The sequence below is a fragment of the Taudactylus pleione genome, unplaced genomic scaffold, assembly GCF_031769625.1.
Source record: "Taudactylus pleione unplaced genomic scaffold, aTauple2 ptg000006l, whole genome shotgun sequence".
Lineage (NCBI taxonomy): Eukaryota > Metazoa > Chordata > Amphibia > Anura > Myobatrachidae > Taudactylus > Taudactylus pleione.
In genome coordinates, this window is record NW_028284409.1 from 32,357,227 (window position 1) to 32,381,925 (window position 24,699).

The 24,699-nt window shown below is 39.9% G+C and overlaps 1 protein-coding gene across 2 annotated transcripts in view; it reads left to right on the forward strand.

Moving 5' to 3' along the window:
- The first annotated feature begins 275 nt into the window (after positions 1-275).
- Positions 276-24,699, forward strand: part of LOC148543176 (KH domain-containing RNA-binding protein qki.L-like) — a 127,578-nt gene continuing 103,154 nt past the window's right edge. Inside the window, exon 1 of one of the 2 annotated variants that reach the window (XM_088456935.1) lies at positions 276-1,133. In XM_088456935.1, coding sequence (XP_088313061.1) covers positions 992-1,133 — 142 coding nt within the window. In that variant the 5' untranslated portion in view covers positions 276-991. The remainder of the gene's footprint in view (positions 1,134-24,699) is intronic. The other variant, XM_088457005.1, reaches the window with a different exon arrangement.

Sequence of the window (24,699 nt, forward strand, 5' to 3'; positions counted from 1 at the left end):
GGACACCAGCCTTACTGATAGCCTATGCCATCCACATTGACAGGAGATACCAGCCACGCTGACAGCCTATGCCAGTGACATGTACACTTGCTCCATCCCTTGCTCCCGATGAGGTATGTGGTTGGATCTGGCTGATGTGCAGTAGCAGGAAAGCGGCGTCTGGCTTTAGTCTCCACTCCCCACTAAAAAAAATGTTCTCCCCTCCCTACCTCCTCAGCGGTCACCATGGTGGGTGGAGACTCCCCCCTTCCTCTGTGTGACTCCTCCTCACCTCCCTCCCCCCTCTCTCCTCCTATCCCCGACACTCTCCGCCCCGCCACCTCTTCCTCTCGCTGCTGCCTGAACTGAAGCAAACTCCTCTAGAGGGAGAAGCAAGCAGTAGACAGTCACTCAGCGGCCGGAGAGAGGAAGCAGGGACCGCGCACCGTACGCACACAGCGGGAGAGAGGAGGCGCCGTGCTGCCACACTGACCGGAGGAGCAACGAGAGACAGGAGGAGGAGACGCCGGCCAGTGACCATACAGCAGCAGCCAGCACTGCTCCATCCCGTCCTCTGCGACCCACACACAGCGGCTGCTGAGAGGGGAGATCGGTGACACGGGAAGGAGGGGAGAAGCCCAGCACGTCCTCTCTCTCTTTTCTCACGCCCCATCTGTTCTCTCCTCCCCGGGCCAGCCTGCAGCCTCTCCGCGCACAGACTTCCAGCGCCCGGACCGCAGCGCTCCCTGTGTGGCAGAGGAGACCCGGAGGTGTTCTGAGAGAGAGGGGAGAGCCCTTGTCCCCCGCCCCCTCCCCCTGTTGATGTGAGCGCTCCTGTGTTTGGAAACCCGGGGGCCGAGTAAAGGAAAGTGCGGATTCTGCATCGGGCTTATTTTAAGTTTCCTTTTGCTCTTGCTAGTAACGCAGAGCCCGCTCCCAGCGCTGCGTGTGGGGTTTTCTATCTGTACAGACACGTTTTCTAGGCAATTTCTTTCCCCTGGAAGAGTGGATCATGGTTGGGGAAATGGAAACAAAGGAGAAGCCGAAGCCGACCCCAGACTATCTGATGCAGCTTATGAACGATAAGAAGCTGATGAGCAGCCTGCCCAACTTCTGCGGGATATTTAACCACCTGGAGCGACTCCTGGATGAAGGTATATTCCACCAGGTCCACGCAAGGGCTGCTAGAGCCACACACCGGCCACATGTCTATTGCACGCAGCCATTTCTGCTTCAGGGACTCAACTTTCCCTGCGTAAAGTTTCGGTTTTCAACAGAGTTTGGTTCCCATTGGAGAGCCCTCCCCGTGCCAGGCTGCCCCCTACCAGAGCCCTCCCCGTGCCAGGCTGCCCCCTACCAGAGCCATGTGACTTGCTGGAATGTGGCTCTTTCTGGTGCTAACCAAACCTGTGATGCAATAGGGAGAGGGGCGAGGGGAGTAACTGCCCCTATAGTGGCCTCTATATTGAGTGGTCGTGGCAGTGTTTTATGCACTATTTATATTTTACAGTAGCTATTACTGTGCTAGTTACTGTATCAAACATATATATTTATTAGATTTGACAAAGTTCCCCCAGTTTAAATATGTCGACGCTTATCTAAAACAACTGTTCTAGTAATCTCTTTCCTGTGCAATGTTCTAAGCACATTCCCCAAGGCTGTTGCTGAGCTCCGCTATGTAACATAGATGGGCTTACTGTTATCATGAAGTCTGGACATGTGATAATAGCTAACATCTAGTATTGCCCGTAATGTTACATTGAAAACGAATAGTACTGGTCCCTGCAGTTGTGTGCTGGAGGCCACTCACTAGCTGCCCATTTGCTGTCTTTGTCTAGTTTTAAGCCATTTACTGCTCTTAGTTGCCACCGAGGCATTTGGCATATGAGGAGGCCATCTTAAAACTGTGGCATGGTCTGAAAGTTTTCAATGATCTCCTTTTTATTTCTACTGTGAGCAGGAATCTTTCTTTGTGTTCTTATTGTTAATAGGGTAACTGGAGAGGGAGGTTAACTGGTGTGTTACAATGTTAGGCAGATACATTAATTTTGTTGAAAGTGGGGAAAAAAAAGGACAGCCATTACTGAGGGAAAAATCGGCTTCCGAATTTCACTGCAAGTGGCATCCAGTTTATGTATTGCTGGTAGTATTGATCTGGCAGGCTGAAAAGAACAGACACTTTATTGCTTTTCCTCCTCAGGTTGTAGACTTCTTCAGTGATCTGAGATTAGCAACAGCAGCAAGAAACAATATTCTTTTTATCCCCTTTGTATTGAAGATAGAAATTCCAGTAAAATGGTGTGCTATGCATTATAAATCCAAGGCTTTCACTTGTCAGTTGTGCATGGCACCAACTGCTGTAATACTCCTTACTCTCATGTGTGTAATATATTATTGTGATTTCGTAGTCCCAAACTAGGAGATTAAGATAAACCCACACTGGATTATTTTACATTTCAGTAGTAGCTAGACTATGCACTTCCACTCTCTCCCACACTCCTTTTCCTGTTTAATTTACAGACTAAACTGTGTCCCAACAAGGTTTACACCATTATAAACAGACAAGCGATGCTGTTCACTATTTGGCCTGGCCTGTTCCTGGTAGATAAGAGGGTGCAATTAGCATATTCAGAAGTCTGTAGTCATGAGAACTACAAATGACTTGTGCTCTTTACAGACTGAGGCATTTACCAAAAATTATTTATATTATAGGAATAATGAAATTCAGTTAAACAAAATATTGATACCCATTTAAAGATTTCCATGATTCCAACATCATTGTTTATATAAAGCTGTATTACTGGACATACTTATTGACTTTCCTTTCATTTCAAATGTGACTGTTTTATTTCATGCCTACCCTTCTCATTCACAAAGGATGGGTTCAGCATGTAACCTCTCTCTCCTCTTGTTTATTTCTGGGGGTGGAGAGATGGTTGTTTTTGCAGCTGTTGGTCAGCCAAATACAAATATTTGTATTGCAATAGACCTTTTTAATTTTATTTTTCAATTACTCCTCCTTTAACATATATCTACAAACATATTAGCAGTTGTGCACATGGCAAAGAGATATATATATTATTTGTGAATGCAAGATATTCAGTAGAGTTGCTCAGGTACTGTGAACCAACAAAGCTGCTGATTCCATTGTTACATAAAGAGAATTTTATAAGGAAGTTAGCATTGCCTGGGGAAAGATTCCTTTCTTGGATATTTAAAGCGGTCTTTCCAGTGATGCTCTTACCCCTGGCATTTATTTTTATTTGATTGAGTAAGCACAATAACTGTTGATTTGTTCAGGGCCTAAATGCAATCTAGTTTAAAGTGTATATACATTTAAATATAATGCACAAATAAGGGCTGCCACTGTTTCCTTTTAATGCTGAACATCAAGGCCTTTTAAATATTTTAAAGGAAGTGACATGCTGAGCAGCCTGTGTTTTTTTTTTTTTTTAACTAAATTAAACAGGATATTACAGTAAAGTGTAAATGTAACACATGCCATATTTACATAATTGGAAACAATGGTCACATAAGGAAGTGGAAATGGGTAAAGTCCCTGGAGCTTAAAGTATCCTATAAGGGTTTCATGTACGTGTTTTTTTTATTTTACCTTTTTGTTACAACATTGTTTTGCATATATCCTCTAGATTGTAAGCTATCTGATTTGACGGGGGGCGCGGGGGGGGGGGTCTTTTCTTACTGTATCATATTGTTGAGTAACTATGTAATCTCTGATTTCTGCTGCTCTGGTTCTAATATTGGTGTAATATAAATATCTGGTAATAGGATCATGATTTCTTTTGTCGGCTTCATTTTTTTGACAGTGATACCCTTTATTTTGTTTATCTATTTTTCTCTGGAATATTATATAAAATCAGAGAAAAATTCTGTTCATTTTTGCTTTTCTGTTAAATTTCAATCCAAAGAATCCAACTCGTGATTGGCCCAAGTGATATGCGTAGTATAATTTCAAGAGAATCTGATGAGTATATGTAACCTGTTTAGCTGGGTCTTTTCTTCTGCTCCACGTATTACATCATTGCCTTTTTTACTGTAAAAGTTACATGTACATGTTAGTTTGCTGCTTTGTTAATATTAGTTGCTGGTTTTGCTTGATTGTTGCAACAGTTGAGGTTTTTTTTTTTTGTTTGTTTTTTGGTGATATGTAGAAAATTCGTGGACATATAAAGCTTTTTAAATATTCTTAAATTCAGATCTACCAACCACCATTAAATTTGGTATTTTCTCCATGCTATGTGTAGATCACTTGAGCACTTTATTACATACCAAGTTTCTAGACTTCCTTGTGTACTAGGGATCCACTGTTATTCAACTAGAGTAACTTGATGCCAAAGGCTCAGTCTTTTTAAAGGGCTTGGTTGTTCTTCCTGTTTTTTGTATGTTGGGCTGTGCAGGCTGCAGGAATCTGTATGTATAAAAGGAGGGGGGAACTTAAAACTTCCAGGAATGTACAATAACACCACACTGCAGCGCAAAAAGAAACCTTGCATGAAATTGAATGTTTTATTTAATGGCTTTAGGTTTTAAGCCACTAAGGGGCGCCTGTATGCTCTCTACAGTTTGAGATGAATGGGATTCGTGTTTAAATTTAGAATAAAAAATTACAGTAGTTTTACAAAGACACACTGTGTTAGTTCACTAAGGACATAATTCATGTAAAGATAACATTTTATTTAGCCATTTTTTCTTTTTCCTTTATTAAAAAATATTTATTAACATTATGAATTATACGTGTGTGTGTATAACTTCTACATATGCACATCACTGCTTTTTGAGTTGTCTGCAAAATAAAAAAAATAGAAATATATAACTTTTTTTTTGCACCTACAAATAGAATGTCTTTCTAAACTCCATTAAATTCCACAGAAAGTTAGTGCTACACTGCTCCTACTTAGATTTCTAGTGGTCTCAGTAAGTGAGGCAGTAACTAGCCCTTCTGTACTTTACCAGATTATCTTTCTTCTCAAACTGTCCACTAGATCTAGTTAGCGCCGCAGTCAGTTCAATAATGCAAGAAATCCAAGCAGACTTTTAGAGGGAGTCTTTAATGCTTGCAACAGGTACTGCTTCTGTAGTGCAGATGAGCCAAGCAATCTTGAAAACCAACCTTACACCTTGCCTGCTATGGCTACTACACCATTAATGCAGAATAGGCTGTTGCAGACATTGTGAAAAATCTTTCACAGTGACCTACCAGTTATGGTGCATACACACGGTCAGATTTCTTAACATATATGAACGATAACTATTGTAAAAATCGTTCATATCTTTGACATGTAGGGCATGCATCGACGAATGATGCGCGTTCCCGCATGTCCGATAACGATCTCTAACATCAACTATGTTTGCAGTCAGATTTTGACTATTTCATTCATTTTAATACTGTCAGAAATCGTTCTATCGTTCATCATTGATGAAATTGTTAAAATCGTTGTAAAAACCGTTAATCAAATCTGACTATGTGTATGCACCATTAATGTTCTATTTACAGGTTAATGTTCATGCACTGAGCTCTGCTCAGTATCTCATAGCAATCTGAAAGACTTAAATTAATTTTATTGACATCAGGATAAGCCTTTATGGAGGTGATTAGATTCTTGGCAAAAGAATTCCAGAGCAGTGGATTGCGACCAATTTTTCCTCGCACCCCCTAGAGATGCACAGGAAACTAGTAATGTTCAGTCTATAGGTAAGTAACAGACAAATATGTGCATGCTCAAATATCGAGGTGATGTTCGGCAGCACAACGCTTGGAATTGAATCCCTGCATATGAATTTTGTGAGAGTATCCTAGCGGTAAAGCCTGGCTGAGAGGGATGTCTTGGTAATATAATACAACACATAAGCAGATCCTTTTTAGGCATGTATCAAATATGTGACTATTTAATATTTTTGGGTATTCTGCTATCTGGTGCATAACTACTGGTGAATCTGTGAGAGTGGTTGAATCCTGGAATGGACTCTTGTTACGTAAATGAAAATGTTTTGGTGAAGTTAGTTTGTTACTCTGTGTTTATGTGTGTGTGTATATATATATGTGTGTATATATATATGTGTGTATATATATATGTGTGTGTATATATATATATATATATATATATATATATATTTATATATATATATATATATATATAATCACACACATTGTTTAGAAAATTGACAATGTATGATACCCACTAGACAGAATGCATCTTTATGTAATAATTATGCTTATCTGAATAGCAGACCATTGTTAATCATTTTGCCCTAGGTGATCATGCAAAGTGATTCTGGAAAGCAACAAATAGTCTAAAATGCACATTTAATGTTAATATTTTAAAGAAATGTATATTGGTCAAATATTATCCTCTTCAGTGACAGCTCGTGTAAATAACACTGCTCCTTCTGAAGACACTCAAGAGTACCCATAGGGGCCTCTAAGATCACTTCCGTACAATCAGATTGTCTTCCCGCCTTTGGTGACTAATCATCTTTCCAAATATGAAATAGCAAAATATATACCCACACATACATGTTCATGCAGCCTTTCTTTGGGTGCTTCGGCTTCCTCCCACAGGTCATACAATAAACTGGTATGTTCATTTGCTTTGGCTGAAATTGGCCCTAGTGTGTACGTTTGTGTGATTAGAGAAATTGGATTACTGTAAATTCATTGGGGCAGGGTCTGAATGCTTAAATATCCTCTGCAAAGCACTTTGTAATATGTTGATGTAATATAAATATATCATTACACACACATCTTTCCACATACACATGTGCTTGTATATTACAAAGACATTTTGTTAAACTCTTGGTAATACTATGTAAAATGGCTGTTAGATACACACACACGTACGTGTGCGTGTGTGTGTGTGTGTGTGTGGAGAGGGAGAGGACATTTCCATAATGTTCAAAATTGCTGCACAGTTTTCAGATGCTTTAAATGCTCATTTCATCTTGGATTCAAAATGATATAACCAACAAAAACAACAACAGAGCCTTGTTCTCACAGTCTTCTGAATTATTCACAAACTGAGCAGCTCCTCTAAACGCCTCACTCTTGAGGATTAATTTTACCCTTTTCTCCAAGGTTTTTTTTTCTCTGATTGAATTTGATGATTTGAGCAGTATCCGTATAAAGTATGTAACATTTTATGATTAGAAAAAGAACACAAGAATGTAGTTTAGGTCAAATAGGACACAATTTTCCAAAAACGTAATATTTCAGGATTTTTCTAAATTGCCAACCACCATACTAGAATAAAACTGAATTTTAAATCTACTTTTAAAAAAAAATATTATGTCTGGGAAAGAAAATATAGATGTGTGTGTGTATATATTTTATATTGGAGCACAGACGGTGTAATGGTTAGCGTTACTGCCTCACAGCACTGATTCCCACTACGGCCCTAACTGTTTGTATATTCTCCCTGTGCTTGCGTGGGTTTCCTCCGGGTACTCCGGTTTCCTCCCACACTCCAAAATATATACTGGTAGGTTAATTGGCTCCCCTCAAAATTGACCATAGTGTGTATGTTTGCCAGCATGTGGTAGAGAATATAGATTGTAAGCTCCACTGGGGCAGGGACAGATGTGCATGGTAAGATATTCTCCGTAAAGTGCTGCAGAATATGTATATGTGTGCGCTATATAAATAACTGGAGATATATATATGTCTCTCCAAGCTGCACATAAAGTTTATGGTTGCTGTGAAAGTACCCCCCCTTCCCCAAATAAAATGTTTTATCCTGAAAGCCAGAAGCCTTACGTTCTGTTATTTTTAGGTGATTGGCATACAAGACCCTTTTTATTTTAACTTCTAATAAATAATATAGACTAAATTTGGTGTTAGTATCGCTATAATAACTGTGTTGCTTGTTTTTTATAATGAGTCTCCAAATTTTAATAATAATTATCGGGCGTGGATTAGTTATCTGCATTGCGAAGCAGGCCACTTGTATACCATTTAAGGTGCCCATCCACTAGAAGATTAAGTTGAACCATAACTATATCATTCAATCGTTTGCAAAAATGCCTAAAAGGACCAGTTATTCGCACTCCCGCTGGTCGTTTAGACATCTATCATCGGGCAAACATGCTGGACAACCTGACGATAACGTCCGGTTCAGCATGTTTGCAGATGATTGATATGCATACACTGAATGACTGCTCGTTCAGTGTATGCACATCAGACTGACAAATTACTGCATGATTACAATGTCGTAATCGTGCAGTCGTTTTGAGGTCTGCTAGTGGATGGGCAGCTTTTAGATGCTAATTTAACTGACTTCTATCTGTTAGCTATCTGATTCTAAACTTTTCTTCCCTAGATCATTTTCTGTTAAACAAAACTAAATAATGTCCTTTGCAATATTTTAAGACTGCAATACATTTGGTTAGAATAGTTTTTTGGTGGTTTGACATAATTTAATGTAATCCTGTAACCTAATCTTCAGAATGCAGGCTTTATTTAACCATCATCTTACATTTGTTTTACTGGAACATTAAAAGCACACTCTCACATTACAGTGTTTAACTGTAATTAATGATCATGTATTTTTGCAGCACAAATGCAATTAATACGTATTAAAAATGCATGACTTAAAGCAGGTTTCTAGTTTTCCAAAGACACGCCCTACCTGAAAACTGGTGGTTAGGATCCCACTAAATCATTTGGAATCTTCCACTCTCTCCACTGGCACTTTAACAAGTCTACCCCCATTCAATGTTCTGCTTTTACATTGAAACTAGATCTGCAACGGCGTTGAGACGCACTGGCATGCCTGCGTTCACCTGGCCACTCCCCCGTTACCGCCCACAGACAGCGCTTCTTGTCAATCACTCTGTAAAGAGTCTGTGTATGTAGTACTGACTGAAGCACCTGGCTCGCTCACGCACTGCAATGCATGCGCAGTGCAAATTAATCGACCAATTGCGTGCGTATACGCAACTGCGTTCCTTGCTGAATCAGGCCCTTAGTGAGCAGGAACTAAAAATATTTCTCTCCTTTGGCTCTTTGCCCTCCCCTGGGATGACCCTCTTGTACCTCCTCTGGCATGTTGTCCGCTGATAAGAGGACATGGGATAAATACCTGTAACTAGAACCAGATATGTTCCAAAACATGGGGATGTCAACTAAAGCATGTTACATTTGTCATGTCTGTTTATACACTTATCACAAATGTAAAAAAGCAAGCTAGTAAAACACCTATAATTAATGCTAGGGAGTATGAAGCCTTCCAGGCACATTCACCAGCTGAGTAGGCAGATTCCTGTTCAATTAAGTATTTAAAAAGGTAGAAATTTCAACAAAAAGCATTTTAAAGGGGGAAAAAAATGCTTAATTGGATAGCTGAAAGATTGCAAAAGCTTAGTCTGTTTCATAGCATAGGCACATAATCAATATAGTCCTTGTAAATATATCACCATTATTGGTGCACTGTGGCATATTCTCTCTTCTGCACACCTCTGTTTTAAATTAAAAATTTAAACCAGTTTAACAGATGTCTGAGCAGACAAGACTGTTCTGTATGCACGTTTCGCTTTAGTTTATTATAAAAGATGTTCCAAACAGACAGCAGAAAGACCAGGAAGTTGAATCCATTTTTATCAGCTGCAAACAAACATACAGGAAGGGGGTCTTTTCCGGCTTGTTGAATACAGCGTTTCCTCCAATTGTTTTTAGCAATATATTGGAACAGAAGGTATGTGTTTCAAAATGGATGTAATCAGAATATTTACCATCTGTACTGATGTGTTTCTTATGCTGGCAATATGTAGATGGTTTATGTTGTAGTATTTGGCCGAGTTTAAACAGAGGTAACTGTTAGATTTGTCATCCTCTTTCTAACCACATGACTTCTGGACTTTGCGCAATATTAGATTCCTTTGCTAAATCCTTTTTTTTTTTTTTTTTCATGCTGTTTAGAAAAATTAATTGGTTGCAAACTTACTAACTTATTGTAGATGGGCTCATATGCATAAATACTTTGTTCATTTTTCTGTATACAAACTAACTGCTTACTGCTCTTGTTCAAGTTATTTTATGTACATTTTAGCGTAGTTTTGATGCATTATGTTTAAGCAGTAATTTCATATGCAAATAATATAATCTATCCCCCTAAAAATAAGCTGGATGCTGCACCCTCATATATGGAAAGCTCTAAAAAGTTACCAGTTTTGCCAATATTTGTGGTATAGAACTCATGAGCACAGTAATATTGAGTTGTTCAGCCTTATTGCCGATTTTTAGTGTTCTTTTATATAAGGCATTATTTTATTTTAGGTTTGGTGATTAGCACGAGTAGCTGTATATGTTAGGCATATAAGTTCTCAGAGGAGAGATGGTGGGAGGTCGTATCCGCCCCCTATCTGACTAGACTGCATTACCTAATGTATATTTTATGTGTATTTCGTGATCCGCACCTTCATATGATTTATAGTCTAATTCTGCGTATCCACTTGCAGATTAAAATGAGTGATTGAACAATATCGTTATCGTTCAATCACTCGTTAATCGTGCATGAAAATGACCAGAGATGTGCTCTCCCGCTGGTCGTTTTCTACATCAATCATCGCCTGAACATGCTGGTCAATCTGCCGATAACTACAGACTGACCATGATCAGGGATGAGGGAGGGTGCCTGCACACTGAATGACATATCGTTCAGTGTAGGCACTACATGGAAAGAGGAACGACTGTACGATTACAATGTTGTAATTGTACTGTCGTTCCACTATCTGCTAGTGGATTCGCACCTTTTCTTTTGGAGCAGATCATAAATGGCACCTACCCTTAATAGTGGTCTCTGCAAGCAGCATAGCTGGGACTAACAGGTAAAGTCTTGTAACAAGAATGTATATAGTCATACCTCAACTTTTACATTGGGCAAATACACAGAGAAGATAACAGATAAATCACCTTGAAATACCTAAACAATGTGTGCTACCTTATATCACACTGCAAAGCTAATGCACTTTGACGGGATGAAAACAAACCCTGGAAAACTATTTTTAATTGTAGTACATTTTCATGTGACAGGGAAAAAGCTGTCAAATATTATTAAAACAGCCTATAACTGAACTATTAAGTTAATCTGCTATGTATGTCAGTCCTAAATGCTTTAGACATTAGGTTAATGTATAGAGTTATACTGTAACTTCTTTCTTCCAAGGCCCATAAGGCTCTTGTTTTTATTTTTCTCTACCAATGTACCCTTCCACTGTTTTTTGAATTTTCATAAACCTTACCATATAATTGAATTGTCCACCTTCATCTCCCCTGTAATTCATTTCTCTATTCTTCCCTTAATTCAGTAGTTCCCAAACTACTGCAGGGGTGCCATGGGTTGTCCATTTCCAAATCAAATAATTTGATGGTCCTAGTACTAACCCATGCTTGTGGCTGCCAATTATAAAATGTGGACAAACGGAAGTGCAACCCTGTCCTCCACCACATACAGAACCTAAGGATGACAAATGAGCACAATTTAGTTAATTTATAATTTGACACATTTTCCATAAGAATATTTTGGCAATTAAGGGTTATGTGAAGAAATTGCTGATACTCCAGATTGCCCTGGTTCAAGACAGTTTGGGAAGCAGTATATTCATTATGCCCTCCCCCATTGCTTCTACCTTCGTCCAGAATTTAATTTGCAGGTCAAATACAGTTTACTGCATGCAAAGTAATTAGTCTTGGGAAATGAGTGCTATAATGTACTCTGGCCAAGTATAAAGTTATTACAGTGTGCTTTACAATATAGAATTAAAAATGTTTGGATGGTTGTCCTATTACTCCTGGTAGTTAGTTTGTTATGGTTATCGCTGAGTTGTTTTTGTTTCTAAATCTGAATTCACTATTTAGATAACACAATAGGACTAGATGAATCCGCTTGTTATCTAAATGTTTTCTCTAAAATGTGCTACACCTAAATATTAGAAATAGATTTTATTCATTATCTATAATCTGCCAATTGCTTTGATAGTTACAAGAGTTGTAACTAATTAAGTGATCTGTTGTCCGACCATGGTGCTATGGATAGATAGTAGGTTAAGATTAACAAGCTACAGTTTTGTGGCTGGATGTTTGTAAAAAGCGTTGGTTGTGTAAAATGCATTGTTTGGCTTGCTCTGTCAAAATGTTGCCACTTATTTATCATTTTAAAGTTTGTTACACTGTAAAAACTTTACTATATGCGCACACAATAGTCCAAGCAGCACAATGGGGTGAATTCAAAGTTGAATTTGGGTAGCGTAAATATGTGATTTAAATATTGCATATATCGCAGCAAATTTGCATGAATTATCATGCTTTGTCAGCAATGCAATTGGAAATGGTGATTCCTAGGAATTAATGTAATGTCGTGCGTTATTTTGCAATGCGTAACCAGGGAGAAGTGGACGAAAAATGGGGGAAATCACCCTGAACCCCCCCAAAAGTGCCAAATAACAGCAGAGCAGCATTAGAAAGTGCAGAGTGGCCTTAAGCAATTTATTAGATGTTCTTAAAAGGTGTCAAATGATCGATTTTACATTTTTTTTGTTACTGATGTTAAAGTGGTAGGTAGCAAGTGGTTTTCAGGAAATTAAAACCTGTATAGTATTTTGGGGTTACAGAAAATTGTATTGTCTTTTTTTTTCAGTGTTTTTAAGGCAAATTTACAAACTTTTGGAACAACCCTTTTCACTCACTCCTGCAAGTTCAAAAGCATTTTCCTATAAATGAATCACCCCCACATACCTGTCATTTACCCTATTTCTTTTAGCATTTTAGAGAAATGAATTTGAAAACTGTCATCTCAATATTGGCTATAGTATGCTATTTAAATGCCTCCAAGTACCTTATTGTGTGTGGAGTATCGGAGGTTCTGCTATGTGGCCCAACATTTTTAACTTAAAAAAAAAAAAAAAATGTCCCCACCTTATCCAGTGCTCAGTGGGGTGCGAGGGGAAAAATTTGATTTTGCTCTGAAATTTGTCCGAGTATGTGTAATTGAATTACAAGATTGTGCGGATATGACTTTTACCTGCGAAACCATGTTCCTGACACCTTGTGCTAAATTGAATTTCCCCAAAGTGTTTTGAAGCACTGTATTTGAGCACAACTGTGCTCTTTGGTCAAAACAGCATTGGAAATGGGACTGAATGAATTAGTGGAATTTCTGATTCTGCTACATACGGATAGGGAATGCATGAAATCATGTCCCCCCTTTTTTGTCTTTTTTTTTTTTTTTTCTTCCTTTTCCTTCCTCCACAATCTGTTCCAGTCCTTGAATGCAATAATGCCCTTTTGTCCATTATATTGTTGAATATGTGCTAATTAGGCATGTCAGTACAGTGGATGCGCGCATGCCACCACAGCTGACAGGAGAAACTGGTGTTATGCTAAATACTGGCACTTCCTGACAGCTCAGGCTGATTGAACTACAGCAGGAGTCTGCTATAGGAAACAATGGGCTTTTACACACTGCACAGCTGAGTGAACATTTTTTTGTCTTGTCTGGTTAGGGAAAGTGTGTTTAGTTATTTTTTTCGCCTTAACAGTGGGAGGTTTATATGTGTGGATGGATGTGTATATACACACACACTTTGTAAATAGTCCAGAACCCTGCAATTTCAAGGTACGTTAATCTATTTTTACTTATTGAGTGTCATGTTCCCAGTTTTCTGCATTTTAGTGGAAGTTTATCATTTAAGGACACACTTGCAAGTGGTTTCATACCTAGTGTGATCTCCTGCATTTCATTGCTGAAAATGTCTGTATGATGGAAGCTTAGTTTGTAGATGTCAGGTGGCAGACCCTATCAGCTATGCATGTGTTATCTAAACCTTCAAAGTGTGCAGAAATCCTTTTTTTACACTAACAATATTACTGAAGACTCCCATATGTACAGCTCAGTTTGTTTGTGTGTGTATCTCTATCTCTTGCTAGTAACAATAAATAGTATTTTTTTTCCTGAAATATCTACATCCATATTGCACTTGTGTAGATATTTACAGATTATTGATTTGGTTTTCTGTGAGTATTTAGGAGAACAATGTTTTTATAAAAAAAATTTGTGTAGACTTTAAAACACTGCTGCAGCAATAAGGGAAGGAAAGCCACTTCTCACTTTACTAGACCTTGCATCCCTCAGCTTGATTTGTATGCATAAGATTCAAAAAACAGTGCATCACTGGCAATATTCTGTCCGGGAGAATGGGCCACAATCACATTTGGCTGGTTTCTGCATTTTACGCCAATATATCTAATCTCTTTGCTATTCAAGAGAGACTCCTAGGGAACCGAAAGACAGAATCGGAGCTATTTAAATAATGGGGTGCATAAACCTACCGCCTATTGATTTACTGACTGTACACTTTTCATAACTATTCATGAGGAAAGTGGTTGGTTCCAATTGGGAAGTTTAATGCACAGTGTGGGTGCCTGATAGTGCTGTCTTTTAATATAGCTAAGTGCCTTCAGTCTAAAAGGTACACTGCTTCAGCCTCTGATTAACATAGGGTGGCTAACAGAGCAATTTATCACCCAGGCAGCCCTGAAGAGTGTCAGCAAGAAGGCTGACTATGATAAATTGGAGGGGAATGGGCACTGTAGTAGGTGGCCACAGTGTCCCATAGCTTAAGCTATAGTGCTTCTGGGTGGCAGCTGATATTTAGGTTACATGCAGGCTAATTAAGTGAGGAGGAAGAGCTGCAGTTGTCTGCATGCCTGACTGGGAAAGACGCTAGTCCCTTTACACTTCACAAATTTTAGTGACTTTAACAGATTTAACTGCCAGATGGACAGTAGATGCATACTACTTGGAAAGATAGCTATCTACAGATGTCACAGTGCTGCAGGAACAGTGTACAGCATAACTATAATGATGGGAAAGGTGTAATGTGTTCCAGAGCTTCCCAGAAATGCTTCTTTTTGTATTTTCATTATTTACAATTCATTAACGATGTAATCCTTTTGTAAATGAGCTGTCTTTTAAGACCATATCTATTACACTGAACATTTGGAGGATTCTTCTTAGAAGATTATAGGTATAAATGGGAGGTAGCAAAATTGCAATGCTAGGCAGCAGCTGTTTAAAGTAATCAATATTTGCCTTTGACATTAGTGATAAAGGTAAGGATAGTTGATATGGGCATTTCTGAGACGACGTTTAAACACTGATTCCACTGAAGACTTTATTTTTTTTTTTATTAAACAAGAAACATAATTCATAAAAAAAAATTTGTGCCAGCCTTTCTTTAATTTAAAATGGGTCAATTCACAAATCAGAACTCTGGCTAGAATAGTGGATATATCGGCCATCTGCTGAGCTGCACAGCAGATCGGATATGTCTGTGGACGTCGTTCAGACATATCCACTTTACACATCCTATATATGTATCTCCCGTTCAATGGAATGGGCAATGCATCTGTCAGTGTGTAGCTTTAGTTATGACCCATGGAGCTTTTCCTTATGTATGGATAGGTTTTTATTGGACATCAGGGATATAATATTATTCCTAGCTCCAAATTTGTAACCATTAAAATTGTGTAATTCAATAGATTTTGACTTTTTCGCCCTGTAATTTTGGCGGCTGTATACGTGTTGCTGAGAAACAATGCTATAGACAAAGCATTGTATTTTTTTGGCCTAATCTGAGCATAAGAATTGTCAGTTAACACCACTCAAAGCTTTCCTGCGACACGGTGCTAGTATGTATTTAATGAGCATTCCCATAGAATTATTATTTATATTTTACCAAACTTGAACATACCTTTTTAATCTTCAATTTACACAAAGTAAATAGTTTTCAGAAATGATTTGTAGGGGTTAATTTGCTTATTTTTTTTTTTACCTATATCAGTTAGGGTGATATGTAAGAATGTTTGCTAAATACTTAAACTTGGCTTGCTTTAGGCTTAATTTTTTTATTTTTGTTGCATCCTTCCAAAAGAGTAAAGCAGCCTGTGCATGCAATATTTCTGATAGTACTTGTGGGCATTAGACCAAATTTGGTGCCAATAGCTTTGTGTGTCCTCAAAGTGATAGATTCTGGTCACAGTTCGATCAGATGTCCGTCAGGACTAATACGTTTTTCAACTGGATCTGGCTATTTATGGCAGAAAGCTTGACCTTTGTACATGTACATTTATGAACAAGCACTTGAGGGTCTACATTAGTCTGATGTCCATGTGGTTGTCCTGGACATCTATACAACAACAATTGATCAATCATTAAGCAATTTGTCATTGATTTTATATATTCAATTTGCACTTCTCCTATTTAGGCATCAAACAATGGGGAATTCAACGCAATGTGCTGCCGGGCATCACCAGGATGCTTGGCTGCAGACACCTCGGCTATATTTATACACCCTTATGAGGTGCGGAGGAAAACGTGTGATGCCGGCAGGTGCAATGTGCCATTCTGTAATGGCACATTATATCCATCACGCTGATTTGAATTCCCCCCAATGAGAAAACACATATATATATATATATATATATATATATATATATATATATATATATAATAATTCTTCTTACAATTGTTAAACAAGTACTGTCTCTTTTGTCTCCACATTTTTTATATTTGTCATATGGACAATTAATTACCCCAAAGGAAATAGATGGTTTAAACAAGACTAGTAATAAACCAGCATTTCACACCTTTTGGCAGGGCCAGATTAACAATGGGGCGGATGGAGCTCCAGCTCCAGGCCTCCACATAAAAATAGGCCCATTGACATGACCGCATGATTACCAGGTGCTTAACTTGCCCCTGAAACACTGGCTATAGTATTTACATAGTTTTTCTAGTTACCCCCCCCCTCCCCACAAAAGAAATATGCAATTTTTCATTTTCTATATACTTAGGGCTCTATTTACTACAATCCGCATATTGAATGCGGATTGTAGTGTGATATTACGGAGTGAATTCGCATTGCGAATTCAGGCAATATCACAGGGATTACTATAAATCCCTTGCAGGGACAGAGCTTGTGATAAAGCTCTGTCCCTGCGGATCCCATCTGCACTCTAGTTGCAGTATTTTCGGAAAAAATACGGCGACTAAGAGCCCATGCATGCGCCGACCCACCGTCGCTGCTACCGCCCCCCACGATAGCGGACCCCCGCAACCCCCCCCTCCCTTCATTACACTTACCTGCATCCTCCTGGCCTCCGGTGATCTTCTCCGGGCTTCCCGATCAGGTGATCTCCCATACTGCACTGGGACCCGATCACCTGATGACCGAGCAGCAGTGCACTATGGGAGACCAGCTGACCGGAGAGGAGCCATCACCGGAGGCCCGATCACCGGTCCCTGGATTCAGGTAAGTAAAAAAAAAAAAAAAAATGTTTACATTTTTTTTTTTTTTTTTAACAGCAATCCTCTTGCGGTCTGTTTAGCCCACATAGCTGATTACTGGTACCGGCTCCCGCCTCTGCTCTCCACGTTAGAGCAGAGTGGGAGCCCGGTGACTGGGGGAGACCCTGGCTAACGCCACCTCCAGGTGGCGTTATTATCACAGGGCTTCCCCCGGTATTTTTTTACAATTTAATTCTAGTAACTCTAGTCGGATCACATTTCCCATTACAATTATGGGAAATGCGATCTGCTTTACTAAAAATAAGTGATACTAGGGGTTGGAGTAGAATTTTACTAATTCTACTCCAATTGCCCTGTAATAACTACAGGTGAAACTAAAATAATGTGAAAAGGGTGTGAAAACACCCTTTTTCACTTTATTTTAGTAAAAATAATGTTAATAAATAGAGCCCTTAGAGAGACATTGTGTTCATAGTGTAGGGGGTGTGCATACCAAGGTGACTCTGACCTCACCCACACAGCACTGGTTACAGCTCCTCCCCTTCTCAGTATAGGCCTTTGAACATTTTCAGCTCCAGGCCCCTGTGAGCCTTAATCCGGCCCTGCCCCTTGGGGCAAATGGATTTGCTTGGAATAAATTCAGATCATATTCCTGAGGCAATAAACAAACCTACAATCATAAAGTATTAGGTTTAAAAGTAACTTTTTTTTTTTTTTTTGTAAATATTTCTCTTCATCTAGGATTCTAAATCATTTCATGGTTTACATTCCTTTTGTGACTCAGAGGGGTATTCAATATGAAACGTTAACTTCACTGCCGAAGTTAACGCAGAAAAAAACTCCGATATGAAACGTTAAGTCTGCAGCGCGCTCCCGCTTATCCCCGTATTCAATATCAAATTAACGAAAACGGGAAACTCCGAAGTTGGACTTGCGTAAAGTTACTAATTTTTCCTTCAAATAATTGTAAGACCCCCTAAAGTTGTAAAAACATGGGGGAACACTATGGGTACCCCCGTTTTAGCCTTTAATTGAAAGTCGGAGATTTAAATAGCCGCAGCAGGTGTTTTTTTCCCGACATTGAAGAAGTGATGCAGAAGAGCACTTAGGTTATTTTGTTTCGTTTTCTTTAGTGGTCCCATCAAATTTGGGGTACATCAAAATATGCTAGTACCCATTTTCATGTCCCAAAAGTAAATTTTTTTAAATTCTGCATTTGTGCACCTGCTGCTATAATTCTATTCTAGAAAACATCTGCCGCATCCTTGCAGAATAGCCCTGAACCTATTTCCCTATTGTTAAACAATTTTTTTCACATTTTTTTTTTTTGCAACCCAATTTTTAAGTTAATTTTTTGGGGTGTCCCTATTTTTTTTTTTTTTTTTTTACTTTTTTTGACAGTTCTTTTTTAAATGTCATTCTCAGGGGTGCAGGCTATTTTTTTTAAGCCTGCACCCCTAAACCCCAATTCTGCACTTTTTTTCGACACCTATTCAATGGTGAAAAGTTATCACCGTTTTTTATCAAAGACTTTTCAAAACTGCGATAAGTCTTTGAAATTGAATACAGTGTAAAACTAAAACCAGTGATATTAACGCAAAAAACTGACTTATCGCACCCATATTGAATACCCCTATCAGACTTTAAACTATTGGCCTATACAGGTTGAGTCTCCCATATCCGAAATGCTCGGGACCAGGAGCATTTCGGATATTGGGTTTTTTCGGTCTTCAGAATACCTGAGGCCAGGGTGCTGTGTGAGTCTGGGAGTGTCACGGGAGGCCTAGCGGGAGTCGTGGGGGGGGTTCGGCGGGTGCCGCAGTGGGTCCAGCCTGTGGTGCAGGTGTAATAGGAGCGTGGACGTATGCTGCACGGGCTCTGGCGAGTGTCAGAGAGGGATTTCCGGCGGGTGCCGCTTCTGTATAACAGGAGGCTGCAGGGGGTCTGGCGCTTGTCACTGGAATTTCCAGCGAGTGCATTGGGTCCGGCGGGCGCTTCGGGTATCACTGGAGGATCCGGTGAGTGACGTGCTGTCTGGAGTGTACCGTGGTGGAGATCCGGCATGTGGAGGAGAAGAAGACACATATTTTCTGGTGAGAAAATGCCTCCGAAGCCACACCCACCTTTTAGTCATTGCCCATTGACACTAGTGACGTCATGACGTCGGGTCACGGCTGACCCGAAATATTCCGGTTTTTGGATCATTTCGGTTTTTAGTATATACGGTTATGGGAGACTCAACCATAAGAATAACTGAGAATTGTTTAACATTATTTTTTTCTGTGAAAAACCTTCAAGAGACCTACTTACTCTGAATGTCCACTATTTCATTAGTTCAGTGGTTCTCTAATGAAAATACTGTAAGTAATATGTTGGACATTTCTACTGTATGCATTTAACCATAGTTTAACAAAGGCATAGTTGTGATGCAGCTGCGTTTTTGCATCTTACTGGCAGAACATAGATCTATTTTTTGCGGTACTGAAGATATATTGGGGTCAACCCAATTAGGTGCATGTTTACTTCATGAAACCTGAATGTGCGCACTCAAGAAATGAGATCCAATTAGACATGGCAATTCGAAGTAGTTGTGGTGAGGGTGCAATGAGTTTACTACAAAATGTGACCTTGGAGAAGTCCCTTAGAAAAAGAGAGGAAACCATCCTGGACCATTTTTAAATGAGGAAAATCATAGCATGCAAGTGTGTTTCAGCAAACTAAAGTCCAAGTCGACACCAAATGGTCGACAGGGACATATGGTTGCCACTTTTTCTTTAAAGCCTAATCCTAACACTAAACCTAACCGTTCCCTCTCTGGAAAGTGCCTAACCCTAAACTTAAAAATAAAAACAAATTTAATGTGGCAACTTTTTATGTGTCGTCCTTATGTACATTTTGACCTTTTGCACTGTGGACCTATTGACTGTCGACCTATACATTGCTAACGTTTTGTTTGTCGAACCTTAATCCGGATACCACAAGAAAAGACAACTGGGGAACAGACAACAGGGATATGGGTGGTCAAGGCTCAATGATGCACGTGGGGATCGTAGGCTTGATTGTCTGGTCCAATGCCACAGAAGAGCTACTGTAGCACACATTTCTGAAAAAGCTTTTGACTATGATGGGTGTCAGAACACAGTAAATTTCAACTTGCTGTGTAGCCGCAGACGGTTAGTGTGTCCATGCTGACCCTTGTCCACTTCAGAAACAGTCTACAATGGATACGTAAGTATCAGAATTGGACCACTGAGCACTGGAAAAAGGTTGGCCTGGTCTGATTAATCACATTTTTCTTTTACATCGTAGTCAGTCATGTTGTCGTTTATCTGGGGGAAGAGATCACCAGGATACCCAATGGGAAGAACGCAAGCCGGTGGAGGCAGTGTGATGCTCTGGGCGATGTTCTGCTGAGAAACCTTGGGTCCTGCCTTTCATGTGCATGTCACTTTGACACGTACCACCTACCTAAACACTTGATGGCAGTGGCCTCTTTCAACAGGATAATGCGCCATGCCACGCTGCAAAAGATTGTCCAGGAATGGTTTGAGAAAAATGACAGTCTGAGCCATGGAGGCCCCACCTTGCAACTTACAGGACTTAACGGATCTACTTCTACAGTCTTGGTGGCAGATACCACAATAGAGCTTCAGTTGTTTTTGGCAGTACCGAGGGGGAGCTACACAATATTAGGCAGGTTGTTTTACTGGTGTGAATATTGATGAAAATTGTGTTTTACGCGTGCAGGGTTGTTGTTTAATACACCGATACATATGGTGGTTTCACTGCATACTGAGTAAACATGGTATGCACTTATGCAAAGCTTCTGTTTTTTATTGGACCAGGTCTATTCAATTTCTAGTTGCTGATTAATTGCAGGCCATAAAATCATATCTTCTCTTTACTGCTGTGATTAACTCTGCAAACAGTAAAATTATATCACTTACTCTTGTAGAAAGATAACTTTTAAGATATGTTTGTTTTTATAGTGTCAGGCTCACGTTCCCTATTTATTCAACAATGTCAGTCATAGACAACTTTGGTACAAAATAGAAGGCAGTATATTTGTTTTCCCTTTTCACTTGATTTGGTTGTTTATTTAAAAATGTTGATTTATATTATACTGGTGGATATATATTTGCATTCAATCATTGTAGATCATGAGTGTGTTTTTGTTTTTTGTTTTAAATAGCATTTTTTGAAGTTTACAAATCTATCGGTATAAGCTGCAACAATCTTTGGGTGTGTTCATAAGTTATGAAATTGTCTGACATTTCACAATACAAGTTGAAAAATGATAATGAATACAGTTAATCAAGAACTTAAAGTGTAACACACGAGTGCCTGTTTTATTTTTTTTTAAACTACAACTGTGAATTGCTTAGCACATACGTAATGGTAGAAACAGGAAACACGCACTAGGCATGTGGCAATGCACATGATCTCTATAGACAGCACTTATAGAGCATGTGCAGTAAACAGAAATGAGCATGTAACATTTGTGCTTTGATGCGTTTTCTTTTCCTCACTGCCCCTTGGATCCTTTCCTAATTATCAACAAGGCCTACAGCATTTTCCTCCCTCTTTTTTTTGTACATTCGTATGTAAAGTAAAAAAAACCTTTACTTCTGTAAACAAACCCTTATGCTGAGCATACACTGTCTGATAAAATGTCTGTTGGTCTGACAGGCATTTTATCTGGCATCTTGACACCCTGCACATATCACGGGACAGGCCCTTAATCATGGGAGGCATGGCCACGCCCCGTTAAACATATAAAATGATTTGCTGCGCACTGAAGAGGGGGGCGTCTTGAGTACCTGACCCAGGAGCGCACATGCAGAGGAGACTGCTGCTGTTACTGCTCAGTGACTGCAGCCTCCCTGGCTGCACTGCTCTTCAGCACACAGCAGCGTGTGCTAGGCTGCAAAGACACAGGCTGCTGACCGGTAAGAGGGAGGGAGAGAGGTTGGTGGCAGACCCAGGCCCATTCCGGGCCCCTCCATCAAGCCCGGACCCAAGTAATTAGTACCCCCCCCCCTCTCTGCACACCTGAATGCGAACATACACAGAGGGATTTCAGTGGATTGGCCCAGTTCTCTGTGCTCCTCCCCACCGGCGGGATGCAGTAATAATTACCGCCAGTCACCGCAATTGTACAGATTGCATATGCACTAACATCTGTACAGCAAAGGACAGCTCTTCCGATAAGAGCTGTCCTTTGCGATCCCTGCCGCCATTTGGACTTCCGGGTTTATGACCCGGGAGTCCATCTGCGCATGTGCAGAGAGACGCGGGGCATGCTGGGAGGGATACGATCGGATCCTTCATAGCAGCGCGATGCGGTAGAAGCCCATAGGCTTCTATGGGGTAACACCAGCAAAAGCTGGCGTTACCCTCCGCATCGCAGCCCAGCGGCCAGCTGTTTGATGCACTTTCCATTTAGTGCATCCCGGCCCAGGGGAGGAGACATTTCCCCATTCCTTTCATGTGATGGAACAGGTGAAATGTCTTTTGGTTGGCATACATTGCCTGATGCGAGCAACTTTTAACTTTAACATTGGACAGACATCCTGGATGATCTGGCATGACCGTTAGATATTTTAGCATCTGTCGGCCACACACAGCTGTCTCCTTGCCTTCTCTCCGCCCCCTTCCCTGACACCTGCCAATCAGCGGTGCCCAGGGAGAAAGTGGAAGGGAGAGTCTCCCCTTCTCCCTGTGTGTTACCAGGATTGTGGACATTCCCTGAGAGTATAATAGTGAAGTGCCGGGTCACCTCACTCTACTTGACTGCCTGGTGCCTATGCTGCCAACTCCCTTTGCCCCCACCCCTGCTGCCACGCTGTTTTATATTTAGCTGAAGAGACCCGGCATACGCCGTGTCCCTTCAGGCTGCTGCCCCTACAGCTGGCCACTGCCCCCACCCTGCCGCAGTACTGGCCTTTCAGTTGCTTAATGAAGTGACCCTGCATATGCCGGGACCCTTCATATACTCCCAGCTGCCTTCGACTCCTTCAGCCCCCACCCCTGATCGTCCGGTGTAATTCCTTTGTTCACCCCCCTGTCCCTGAACTGCTGCTGGCACATGCATACTAGAGATCATGGATTAAACACTGCGGTCTACAATGACCTCAGCAGCTGAACACTGGATCGCCAGTGCCACGGATTTCACATTGCTTCCCCGGAAAAGTAAGTATATATGAATTGCTACTTAACTCAGCTATACATCACATTTAACTGATTTGATATATAGTGAAAAGTGACAATCCCTATTGCAAAATCTACATGAATAGACCCCTATATCTGAAACACTATTGTTTCCGTATAGACTTACTTAAATAGTCTATTATACCACATAGCAGTTGTTTAGACGAGAGTCAGTGAAACAGGATCGGGGAAACATGAAAACTGATTAGTCAAATGTGCAAACTAATATTTTTTTATTTTTTTTGTGCAATCCACTTGTCTTGCAATCAAATTATTACATGGGTTCAGACAATCCAAACTAATAGTATTGTGAAAATCATTTTAGTGGTTTTTTTTAAGTGTATTCTTTCAGTATGATCCGTGTGTAATATGGACTTGGTCTCCTTGTATACAAAGGATGGGATGACCATACTTTTGTAACTAAGCTGGGATGGAATACATTGAACTGCCTCCCCCCCCCCAAAAGTTTTAGAACCAAATTAAGCAAGTTTGTAGCTGCCACTCTATTTTTGTACCTTTTTTTTTTTTTTTTATTTTATTTTATTTTTTTTACAAACCTTGATAAATGAATTTAATGCGGCCTAGATTTATCCCCGATACATTTGTTAGACTTTGACGGTAAAGGAACTTATTGAGCTGGGCATTTTAGTTGTGTTTCTGGTATTTACAAAGTTCTGTAGTTAGCCTATGCACTTTATAGTTGGTTGAGCCATTACATACATACAATGCATTTGCCGGCTTTAACACTGTTGCTTTGATTTTCATTGTTGCTTTTGGATTAGGGAAGAATTAAATATAATTTTTTTTTTTTTTTAATGCTTTTCAATAACAGTAGGTGGATCTAAAGTATTGTGTATAACCCAGTTGCAACCATTTTAATTCTTGTTTGGAAAACCTTTCATTGTTGACTACCTTGCGAGTGGCTGATGCCTGTAAGGAATGTGTCGAGTACAATGGATAAATGTGTTTTCAGGTTTAGAATGCTGTATAATCTGCAGATAAAGACCACATGATCTTTGTAATCTGCCCTGTGATTAATGCCAGGATGTCTCATCTGCTGCTGTTTCTTTCAGTGTAGGTCCTATTATTTTACTACTAATGTATGTAAACCTGTTACATACAGAGTCTCAACTTTATTTCTGAAAAACCCTATCAGATAAAATCTCACTGGGGGCGATTCAATTGTTTATTT